Genomic DNA, 12,520 nt, shown 5'->3' with positions numbered 1-12,520 from the left:
GGGGCCTCTGTCACTACATTATGTCCCATATGCCACAGATTCCCACACACTGCACGTTTCTCCCTGGCCATGGTTTATGGCTGAGTACTAAGTACTGTGAACAGGGCCCGCCTGAAGCTCCAGGGGTCTCCGGGGGTCAGGGGCTGCTCAGGGAGACACAGTCCAGTGTGAGAGCTCCCTCTCAGGGTGGACGCGGCCAGGGTCATGGGTCCCCTGATTTACGGCGGGCCCTTTGTGCTGCCCGGTGAAGAGGAGAAGAGGTTCCTACTCAATCCCATCTAGGACTATAGACTGTCTGACTTCTCCAGAAATGGAGAGGGACTAACTGGGGTGTTTAGTCTGGAAAGAAGTAATTGTGATCGTGATTCATTTTAACGCCCTGTGCATGGAAATGGTACTCTTTTCAGGGATCTTGTAAATGGTTCCTGGATATTTCTAACAGGGACCATGCCCAATCATTAACATCTCAGACAATACTGGCATGTAATACTTCCAGAGTTTCCTAAACCGCCCATTTTCATCTGTAGGTCCTTAGATGGAAGTACAAGCTTCAAGACAAAGATTAGTCATCTTAATACCCTTCCCTAAAAAAACAATAGCGTCAGTCTCTCATCTGGTCCTAGCTGAACTAAATTGATCCTGTTACCTGCTCTAATCCTGTTGACTTTAGTCCTAGCGTAAAGCTAATCTGTAACGGTACCCAAAAAATTCTACTCTCTGGTTGCCTTTGAGGATTGACCAGCATGAGTATACCAAATAATGATGTACCATTATTTCCCCCTTCCCCCGCAATTCCCTTTATATCCTTCGCAATGTCACTCTACTATTCAATCTAGTTCTCCCCTCTGTGCCTCAGTATCTCTCGCTCTCTTGCTCTCTCTCAATGTCTCTCTCTCTCAATGTCTTTCTTTCTTTTCTCTCTCTCTCTATCTCTCTCAATGTCTCTCTCTCTCTCTCTGGCGTGTTGCCCCCTGACTCAGTCCATCTGTCCCTGTATAACACTGTGCTTCTCAGCCTGCCTTGTACATTGCTATTCCCTCAGGGCAGGTCACATGACCTGAGAGACACATTTCCATACAGCAGCAGCCCATCAGAGCCAGGGTTGCATTCCCTTACAGGACACCAGTGGAACCCCCCCCCCCCCCGAACCTGGAAGATCTGTAGTAGAATTTCACTCCTATTAGTCTTTCCTCACTCTGACCTGTGTGTGTGTCACTTCTGAGTCCCTCCAAATGCATTCTCCTCTTCTTCTCCCTCAGACATGCTTTTATTAATTCTATCCTTCCTTCACACTGCATTCAGACCAACTGTGGCCTGCTCAAATCCCCCTCTTCCAAAAACAAGTCTCAATTTCTCCCTGTCACTCGATTTTAACTGGGTCAGCATGCATTTGCGTTCCAATACTGACCCCCAACCTCATCATGCCCCGGCCCCCCTAATGGAGGAGTGACCAAAATTTTGGACATTACGTGAGTACGAAGTCTGCTGGGTTGTCCATGGCAGGGTGCCGTAGGAGGGCCAACAAAAGAAGTGGGTTAGGCTGCTATTATCCTCACTGGTCCTTCCCGGACCCATGTTTAGGGCGGCCATTATCATGACTGTCCTTCCCTGCACTGTCGTTTGGGCTCTTTTACTGCAAACCAAGTGCAATTAATGATCATTAGCTGCCCTGTCTCCCCTCGTTCCCATCAAGCCCCTCCTGTCTTGGCCCCGGTTGGGGAAGTGGGCCAATCGCAGAGTTGTGAGCACTCAGGCGTGCGCTCAACTCAGTGGCAGAGTGCTGATTCCATTCTTTCCCACTAACAGGCCATTCAGCGCGTGGGCCTGGCCGGGGAGGGACAAGGGCTCATTAGCACAGGGGGCTCGTTAGAGACCGGGGGACGACCGTCGCTGTGCCACACGCTGGACAGGAGAGGTCTGTCCCAACACAATCTTCTGTGTCTCTGTCTAATTATCTGAACGGGGACTAGATTGTGCCGGTCAGTGAGTGGTCATATTGCACCAGAGCGTGCCCTGATCCTGGTCTCTCCTTCCTCTTCCTCTAATCTACCTCCACTGAACCCCCCCAACCCTACTACCCCTCACCACCCACTCACTGTCTCCATCCAGAGCAGTTTTATCCGTTATCTGTGGCGGGATTTCCCCTTATCCATGGTCATTGTTTGGGGGACAGGCCACGGTGAGCAACCACAATGGGCTCAGAACACTTTACCATCACGTCTCCCCAAACAGCGTCACATGGGAGAGCCCCGCCAAAAAACACCCGCCACAGGGACCCAGTTTTTCTGTTTACTCTCTCTTTCTCGCCTTTACCCTAACACTGCAGTGATACTGTAGAGATGCGTTCCCTGATAAGCTAAATGGACTTCCATTCTTTGGCATTAAAGCTATACAAAGCAAAGGTAATACAAACCACATATTGTCATTCTCTCATGCCTGTTGAAGCAACATCTTCAGTATGAACGATGGTCTACAGTGCCTTCAGAAAGTATTCACACCCCTTGACTTTTTCCACATTTTGTTGTGTTACGACCTGAATTTCAAATGTATACTGTAGATTAAATTTAGATTTTTTTGTGTGTCACTGGCCTACACACAATAACCCATAATGTCATAGTGGAATTATGTTTTTTCGAAATTTGTAAAAATGTATTCAAAATGATAAGCTGAAATGTATTGAGTCGATAAGTATTCAACCCCTTTGTTATGGAAAGCCTAAATAAGTTCAGGAGTAGAAATGTGCCTAACACGTCACATAATAATTTGCAGGGAGTCACTCTGTGTGCAATGATAGTGTTTATCAATTATCTGTAAGGTCCCTCAGTCGAGCAATGAATTTCAAACACGGGCTCCCGAGTGGCGCAGTGGTCTAAGGCACTGCATCTCAGTGCAAGAGGTGACAGTCCCTGGTTTGAATCCCGTCTGAATCACATCAGGTCGTGATTGGGAGTCCCATAGGGCGGCACACAATTGGCCCAGCGTCGTCCGGGTTTGGCCAGGGTAGGCCGTCATTGTAAATAAGAATTTGTTCTTAATTGACTTACCTAGTTAAATACATTTTATTTTATAAACACAGATTCAAAGACCAGGGAGGTTTTCCAATGCCTCGAGTAAGTAAAAAAACAAAACAGACATTGAATATCTCTTTGAGAATGGTGAAGTTATTAATTACACTTTGGATGGTTTATCAGTACACCCAGTCACTGCAAAGTTACAGGCGTCCATCCTAACTCAGTTACCGGACAGGAAGGAAACCGTTTAGGAATTTCATCATGCGGTCAATGGTGACTTTAAAACAGTTACAGAGTTTAATGGCTGTGATAGGAGAAAACTGAGGATGGATCAACAACATTGTAGTTACTCCACAAAACTAACCAAATTGACAGAGTGAAAAGAAAGGAAGTATGTACAGAATAAAAATATTACAAAACATCCATCCTGTTTACAACAAGGTACTAAAGTAATACTGCAAAAAATGTGACAAAGCAATTAACTTTTTGTCCTGAATACAAAGTGTTATGGTTGGGGAAAATCCAATACAGTACATTACTGAGTACCACTTCCTATTTTCAAGCATATAGGGGTGGCTGCATTGGGTTATGGGTATTCTTGTAATCATTAAGGACTGGGGAGTTTTTCAGTAAAGAAAAAACACAGAATGGAGCTAAGCACAGGCAAAATCCTAGAGGAAAACCTGTTTCAGTCTGCTTTCCATCAGACACTGGGAGATTAATTTACCTTTCAGCAGGACAATAACCTAAATCAGAGTTTCCCAAACTCAGTCCTGGGGCCCCCCGTGGGTACACTTTTAGTTTTTTGCCCTAGCACTACACAGCTGATGCAAATAATCAAAGCTTGATGATGAGTTGGCTATTTGAATCAGTTGTGTAGTGCTAGGGCAAAAAACTAAACTTGCACCCAGCGGGGGCCCCAGAACCAAGTTTGGAAAACCCTGACCTAAAACACAAGGCCAAATCTACACTTGAGTTGCTTACCAAGACAACATTGAATTTTACTCGTGGCCGAGTTACAGTTTTGACTTAAATCTGCTGGAAAATCTATGTCAAGACCTGAACATGGTTGTCTAGAAATGATCAACAACCAATTTGACAGAGCTTGAAGAATTCTGAAAAGAATAATGGGTAAATGTTGCACAATCCAGGTATGGAAAGCTCTTATAGACATACCCAGAAAGACTCACAGCTGTAATCACTGCCAAAGGTGATTCTAACATGTATTGACTACTTACATTACTGAGTAATTTGTGTAGATTGCTGACAAAAAAAATGTCAATGAAATCCATTTTAATCCCACTTTCTGGAGGCACTATTCATGTGGTAATAATATTCAATATAATTCAGGTAGTTTGCTTACTCCCTAACTGTAAAGCCCATCTTTACCATGTACAGTATAGTTTAGCATTTACCATAATCACTCTCATGAAGGTATTTTCATGCTTACATCACAATCTCTTCCAACCTGCGGTACCTCTCCCTCTTTCATGGCCCCGGGAGGGTAATTACAGTGAAATAAAGACTTGGTAAACACTTTGAAGGGCATTTCAAATGAAATCTTAGTAAAACTAGCTTTTTCCAGAAGGACCAAGTGCATCTATAGAAAGAGAGAGAGAGCGAGAGAGAGAGAGAGAGGCTCCTTTTCGCTTTCATGGATTGCGGGGCCTTAATCTCATTAAAGTGCCCAGCGGTGTACCTCCCGCGCCGCTCCGCCCCTCCCTCCCTTTAATCAGCCCTGAGACACACTACCACTCATCTCAGATGGACCAGGGTTATAGGATGGCCATTCACAAGAGGCAAGGCAGCCCGTCGCATTCAAATGGGGAGGGCAGGCCGACGGGGCTGCTGAAAGGCACATAGGGAACATGAAAGCATGTGGCCATGGGTGTGGAAACTGAGCCTGGTCTAGGTGGAGGAAGGCTTTGTAATTATAGAGCTGGTGGTAGGGATAAGGTTGTTAACTGGGCTGCAGGAGCTGGAGGGTAGAAGTGGGCTGATTGCCAGAGGATTATACCCCCTCCCCCCAATTATTACCTAGAATGCATTTAACTGTGCAAACAGGTGCACTCATACAAGACTAGAAACAGGCCGATGTAACATGAGGCGCTAGAAGAGGCACACACCGACCTACACACACATATACGAGACACACACGCACACCTCTGCCCTGTCTAAACCAAGTCCACACCATTGCATATTGAAAGGGCCTCTCTTTTTTTCTACCATGGTGTTTGTCCCTCCACAGCAGCTGTTCCTGTTCCTGCTGGAGGGGCCGACAGGGGGTGCTGTGGCCCAGCAGGGCTGTATCAGCGCAGAGCAGCTCCTGGTGGAGCTAAAGGCCGGGGGCATCCGACCAGAACAAGAAGAAGCCATCAAACAGAAGCACCGATACATCAGCTCCCTGGACCTGCTGGACTTCCTGGCGTACCAGCCCCTCTTTGTCCTAATCCACAACTCGGTCATCGCCAACCCACTGGATGACTCCAGCAACCTGTGTTGTCATTGGCTACACAGGCTTGACCCCTATTTGTCATTAGCTACCACACACTGTGGCAACAGGGTTCCAGGGTTCTCTTTCTAAAATGCTAGCTAATGCACTTAAAGATGTTTTTTTTTTCAGGGGGGGGGCACTTTTCATGTAATAAGGTCGACATTCTGAGACATTTCTTCAAAAGGGCTTTGGAGACACCCTTTGGAATATGCATTGATAAATAGCCTACTGAAGGTGGACATCTAAGCTTGAGAAGGGTGCTGTCTATGGTACTGAAATATGCAGGGCTTTTCAGTTGCGGTTCATGCTGAATCAGTAATGCACTGAATAGGAACATAACACGTTTAGACTCCAGTTAGACAAGGGATACACAATTGATGCTCATGGGGGGGCGAATCCTAAAATGCAAGATGCAGGTGCAACTTCGAACTTTTGCACAAATCAAGCATTGATTTAATGCATGATTTATGCCAAACCTTTGTGCGGGTTTTTCAGATAGAGGGGTGAATATAATGGCTCTCCACCGCTTTAGTAACTGAGTAATGTGGCATTATGAAAATAAAATAAATGAAGCATGACCTAACCTAAATCTCCTATGTGTTTTCAATCAGCTCCCTCAGCTTTAAGTGAGAGGGTCCGGCAAGAAATGACAAATTAGATATAGCAGTTCTTTCTTTAATTTCCCTCAGGCTTGACAGAGTCGGGGGGGGAAGCGTTAACGCACTCTGACAGGCGGTCACGGAATTGTTCGGACCATTCATTGCTGTTTTCGAGTAGCTGTGTCATAGACATTCTATAATGCCTGATAAGGGTACTAAAGAGAGCTATACATATTGCCTGTCGTTTTTGTGTCTTGTGCCCTTCTTGGTAAGCTCTATTTTTATTTCATCTTTATTGTAACCCTTTCCTGCAGTCAAATGATCAAATCGCCCTCTAGAGCAATCCTGGGTGTAATGTTATTTTTTTCATAATTAATAAAAATGTTCTGTTTTTTACGCCGATAATTCGGTGTTTCTATGTCAAACGGTTTTGTTATATTTCAGTCTTCTGTGATGTATAATGTTGGGATGCAAAGTCAAAATGGAATACATTTTCGCTGACGCTTTTCTATTTTCTATTTTTTTATTTATTGTTTAAGCCCATAACCGTGTGTGAAGTGCATACTTTTGTTTCAAAGTACAGTAGATTTGTTTAAGACTACCAAGAAAGACTGTGTGACCCTGACTTAGCCCACTGCAGTAAAAGGTTAACAGGGAGTTCCATTGAGACCAAGGTCTATTTACCAAGCAAGCCCAGCATATACACAATTTAAAATATAATACAAATAGGCCTATACAAAATTACAAACACATTCAAGAAAAACAATCACAATCCTCAGCAAAGAGGTCCCCAATCAACAATTTGAACGAGAGGCACCACACCACATCCGGGAACTCTATAGATTGTTCCATACATAGGGTGCTAACAAACTAAAAGCAGAGACCGAAGGGATTTCCAGAGTAAGCCATCCCTGAGACCAGGTATGATACTGTAATTCGTATCTCTAAAAGTTATTAATGATGCTAGGTACGGCTAGAGTTTTTGTAAGGGAGCTTTATAAATAAAAAGAGCGCAATGAATCGACCAATGTGACTTCAAAGATGGCCAGCCTACTTTTTGGTAAAGAAGGCAGTGATGTGTATTGAACCTGTCACCAGTAATAAAACGAAGTGCGCTATGGTAAACTGCATTTAACGGCGTTAATGAAGTGGCTGCTGCATTCATATAGATGTCACCATAGTCTAGGAACCGTAGGAACGTCGATAAAAGGATCTGCGTTCTACAATTAAGCGAGAGGCAGGGCCTATTTCTATAGTAGAAGCCCATTTTTATTCTCAGCTTCCTCACTAAATCATCAATATGCTTTTTAAAAGACAGCCCATCGTCTATCCAGATGCCCAGATATTTGCATGCAGGGACACAATCGATGTTAGCACAATCTAAAGTGCATGTGCTCTAGAAAACATATAATTAAATACTAGTTTGAGGTCAATAAAGGTTTTCTGTAAATCAATGAAGGCAGATTGATGATCAGATAGAGCCATGTCAACAGAAAGGGCAGCAGAACACACAACTGTATGCCCGCGCACACAAGTGAAGGTAAAACATTTTTTTACAGACAAACCAATAGTGTTTCTGCACTGTATTTAGTAAAATGTACAGGACCCAAAATCAAACCTTGTATGACACCTTTCCTAATATCAAGGAAACCTGACTTAACACCATCAGAAAATACACGTTGTGTCCTGTCTATAAAGAACTTGGCCCCAGCAATAGATTTCAAATCAGTATTTGTCCCTCTAGAGAGTTAGATAATGGTGCATTATACACAATGCACAGGCTTGATGTAATAGTAGTCTCCACTCAAATAATATGTAGGCCTAGTAGCCACGCCTTAGAATATATTCTTATGCGACTACCATTTTACCGAATAAATCATTAATGAAGCATCAGCTATGATGTTTATCTTGGTGTCAAGGAATTGTATTGTGGTAACATCACAAGTTCATAACTGCTGAGCAATAACCCTTTCAGCTATAGATAGTGGTGAACAATACCTGGCACTCTTTGACGATATTCCCTCTGGCAGCTGCACGCAACAAATGGTTTAACTTCAGCCAAACTGTTTTTTTCTTCCCAAGGACATGTGTTGAGTGCTAGTCGCGCGCTGCTGTAGGAAAGGCACACGCCGTCAGCCAATTCAATGCTCTGTCTCCACTCCACCACCAGACAACCGCATTCACTCATTAAACCAGGCACGCGCCTCGGAGCAAACGCGTCCCTACCTGTCAAACTCGATGCTTCTTGGCCTCAGGGAATAGATAGGTACCTGAACTAAACATATTCTCATCTAAAATATTGAATCAGTCTCTGTTTCATTGATTAAATCTTATGAACCAAGGCAATCAAGACTACCAAGTGCCAGCTTTTGTAATCAATATAATCAAACAACTACAAATTATTTCCTACCCTTTGATTATGCTTAATGTGAGTTTCAATATATAGCCTAAAGTTACGGTCAAATATACTGTCACCTTAGCACTTTACAGAGTGAAATGGAGCAGAATGTTATGGGTGGTCTTTGCACTGTTTGTATGTCTATTTTTACACTGTAGGCACCTGCAACTTACCACAGGTGAGATCCTTTACATGTAGGCTAAACAAGAATAACTTTTTAAGGTTTGTGTTTTTTCTTGTCATCGCAATGAACTTTATTTTCAGAGCTTAAAACCCCTACAGTTCTATATGATTCAGAATCCTAATGTTGATGGTTTGCCAACGAAATAAGTATGTTTACATGAGAAATATGATTGTTTGTTTTACAGAATTGCACAATATATTAGAGGTTCCAAAAACATAGTAAACTGATATAATTCAGTTATTTATACAGTTTTGTTTACTAAAGTTGTTTTTAGAGTTTATTGTAATGGATTTGACAAAGAGGATGGCATAGACTGACTGACGGAGTCATTGTCACAACTGGGACTTTTTCAAGAGCTATTTTGGGGTGCTGGGCTAAGCTACATATTTTTCTCACTCTGTTATGCACGCGCTTGCGCGCTTCAGCATTGAGCTGGTGCACAACAGAATTGACATGCAGCATGAACGCTCCAATATTCATGACACGTCTCCGCTAGCCTAAAGCCAGGCAAGACGTATTATCCCCCCATTAAGTATCCTCGGGCTAGAAACAGGGCTATTGGATTCTTGAGGATTCGAATTTGCTATTGTTATATTACTCTATTTGTATGTTAATAACTTATATTACAGAATGTACCGTTTTTTACGCAAATTGAGATGCGCATAAAATGTGTTCGTTGGTGGAAGTGTGCGTAAAATGGGTAACATTTGTATAAAAAAAATGTAACAGAAATATGTTTAATTCCCCCCTCTCCTATATCCTTTCTCCCATTCCATCTCCAGTCAAAACACACTGTAACTAAAAGTGAATGTAAAATGCAAACGTAAAAAAAGTCTGAGGTACAAAAGGAAATACTAGAAAATGTTTTATTATGAGACTAGAGTGTAGAAAATATGGTTATAGGCTTTTCTCTTTTCAACCAACATGATATAAGTAAAGGCAGTGTGGACCTGGCAGTATAGCAATAGACAATGAATCGCCATTGTGCTGTGTTTGGACAATAGCTGCATAACCTTTGATCATCGTGAACTCCATGTACAATAACATGTATTTCCTATTAAATAAGACACATTGGTGCTAAATTCAAACGTCGGAGTGTCAAACCCCTTCTTGAAACCTCATTAATCAATGACCATACACAGAATAGCCAGCTGCAGAGCATTATACAAGTCTAAAATAGGCAAGAGGTAAGAGCAACTTATCAATATAAATATATACAAAAGAAAACATCTAAAAAAAATCTCTTTACATACAAAAATATCTTGATATATTTCAAAAACATGTTTGATATAGAATTTCATATAATAAAATCCGCACATTGGAAGCATTTTAGAACTAAATGTCACAGGAGTTTACAAAGAAGGGTTGATGTTCTTTGATTGGATTAAGCATAGTTCGAGAACAACATTTTACATTATGTTTTGCGTGCTGTTGTAAAATCACTTTTGAAATGTTGTTTTCGTGGGCGAATGTGCTGGAAGGTTGGATTCCCACGCTGTCAGACATGGAGAGCCTGTTTTCTATTTAGTCCTTTGGCGTTTTTGCTCAACACTGGCCTGCATGTCCGCAGTTTCTCTGGTTGCAAGGCGGTTCCTTTAGGTGGACTGGGTCGTGGACGACCGGAGCAGAACGCCAGCTCAGTGCGTCTTGTTCTAGAGGGCGCGAGCTCCTCTGTAATCCTCCCGAGCCATGCTGAGAGCTTACATCATTCAATTGATCCATATTCCTATAGTAACGAACAAGAAAAGGGGGTAAGACATTAGTTCAGTTATTTTCAATTGATCTTGAAAACCTAATAATGCAAATATTTATTATAACAAAGCATAATACAGTACTTGTAGAATATGAATGATAGGCCTATTATAAAAAACATTTTTACCTTATAGGATACAGTTTCTCAGAACCAGTTAGTGAAGTCCAGGAGTTCCTGCTCCTCGGGGCTGAGAGGGTCGTAAGACCCCTCATCGGACGAGTAGGAGGACACTGGAGAGCCTGCCATGGAGTTCATCTCGTTGGGGTAGTTGTTGGGCGACAGGACCCCGGACTGAAACGCTGCGCTCACGGCGTCGTGCTCATCCAAAAGTTGTTGTAGTGCGCGAATGTACTCCACCGCCGACCGTAACGTTTCCACTTTGCTCATCTTCTTGTTGGCCGCGCCATTGGGGACGTGTTCCCGGAGAGTGGCGAAGCCGTTGTTGACAAGTTTCACTCTGTTGCGCTCCCTCTCGTTCCGCCGAGCCACAGTGTGCGGCTGCTGCTGCGGCAGGCTGTACCCAAAGCCGGCAAAGTTCAGCCTCCTCTTGCATCTTAGCAGCTCGGGCGAGGATGAGCGCTGTCTCTTCACCTTGGATGCTGACTTGCCGCTCCCTTGGCTGCTGGTAGGGCTGAGCTGGATACTCTGCGCTGCGGCAGCAAAGAAGCAGGAGGGCGGCATGAACTGCTGCTGGCTCACATTTATTTCCATCTTTGCTGTGATGTCCATTGGCACGTATTGAAAAATAAAAAATAAGAGCTGCAGAGAATCTCAGAGTTCTTCTTTGGATTGATCGGTAGCAGTTGCGTCCTGCTCGTGGCGTTCACGTGTGGCTTAATGCTCACTTTAGCCGTGTTTAATGGGCGGTCTTGTGGGCTTCTGCCTCGCACACTCCTCAGTCTGAACTGAGTCCTGAGAAAGGCTAGTAGCGAGGCTTATACACTGGCAACCCCACGCGCTGGACCTGACCACGCCTCCTCCTCGTGCTAGTTGTATTCACCTTGGCTCCTGTGCTGTTGCAATGCGTACGCCGGTCGCGTGCCACTTGAACCACTGAACAAACAGTCACCAAAGCACAACTGGTTGCAGCATGCCGACTTGTTCCAGATGTCTTGAGAGTTTTGAGCACTAATAGAATGTTAGTTTTAATAGAATGAATGATTACGCGCAAAGGTTACAAAATGCTCCTCATATAAAATGCATAAAAATAGAGCGTCTTTGGTTCAGAAATGGACCTTATATAATATATATATTGAATTGTTTCATGGCGAATGAGAGATTGGGGGTGTTGTTCATAAAAGTTGGCCACAATGTGATAGAATATAAAATAAGATCGAGGTCAAAAGACAAATAAGGCGTAATTTCATTTTATGCGTAAAATGAGTTAAACGTGTCCCTTTATGGGTGACTCAAACAACTGTTGAATTTTTTTTGAATATATAATTTTTAGAAATTAGCTTATACAAGCGAAACTATTAGGCTATACTAGCTTTTTACGCATGCAGATAACCAATTTCTCAAGTGGACCGAAAAGTAGTGCTGAAAGGCAGCTCTCAAACTCAGGCGGACCTTAAAGGCGCTTATCAAAGATGTTAAGATTTAGTTGTTTGCATTGTCTTTGCGGTCCATACAGTATGGGCAGTATACTATAAGGTATACCTTATAGACCCCATTGACTGTAAGTTGTTTGGAACACTGTCGGGTTGGCAGGCACAAGCAGACCCCACAGTCTTGGATGACCCACAGTTTATTGTTAACACTTTTACAACCGCATTTGAATGCTTCGTCTTTCGAAGAATGGAGCTTTGTCCAGCAGAGGCGAATTTCCCACTTTCATTAGGCTAGAGCTAATCATCACCCTCGGAGAGGCGGAACGGAAGGGTAAATCTGAGAAGGGGCCATAAGAAGGACGCATTCGAGGATGTTTTGTGTATGATTTGATACACCCTATTTTGTTACAGTAACGACTCGACACAGTGTATTTCGACAATTTTGTTTTCTTTTAAAGGGCAGCATAATAGAACATGCCTTTCACTGAGAACAAAACCAACCGACTCCACTCATGGGGATGAGTGTGTGTG

The 12,520-nt window shown here is 43.2% G+C and overlaps 1 protein-coding gene across 1 annotated transcript; it reads right to left on the bottom strand.

The window, feature by feature from the left end:
* Positions 1 to 9,540: 9,540 nt before the first annotated feature.
* LOC139378547 (achaete-scute homolog 1a) lies at positions 9,541 to 11,223 on the bottom strand. Its single transcript, XM_071120820.1, has 2 exons — positions 10,566 to 11,223; positions 9,541 to 10,412 (listed from the first exon to the last, which is right to left on the bottom strand). The coding sequence occupies exon 1, from the start codon at positions 11,166 to 11,168 to the stop codon at positions 10,584 to 10,586; it is 585 nt and encodes a 194-aa protein (XP_070976921.1). The 5' UTR covers positions 11,169 to 11,223; the 3' UTR covers positions 9,541 to 10,412; positions 10,566 to 10,583.
* Positions 11,224 to 12,520: the final 1,297 nt, after the last annotated feature.

Source organism: Oncorhynchus clarkii, chromosome 21 (genome assembly GCF_045791955.1).
Source record: "Oncorhynchus clarkii lewisi isolate Uvic-CL-2024 chromosome 21, UVic_Ocla_1.0, whole genome shotgun sequence".
NCBI classification, from domain to species: domain Eukaryota; kingdom Metazoa; phylum Chordata; class Actinopteri; order Salmoniformes; family Salmonidae; genus Oncorhynchus; species Oncorhynchus clarkii.
The sequence above is the reverse complement of the archived record's forward strand: the minus strand, read 5'-3'. Positions and strand labels throughout refer to the sequence as shown.

What these genes read in the sequence shown, in the direction of transcription:
- LOC139378547 (XM_071120820.1), bottom strand. Translation starts at nt 11,168, where the DNA reads ATGGACATCACAGCAAAGATGGAAATAAATGTGAGCCAGCAGCAGTTC.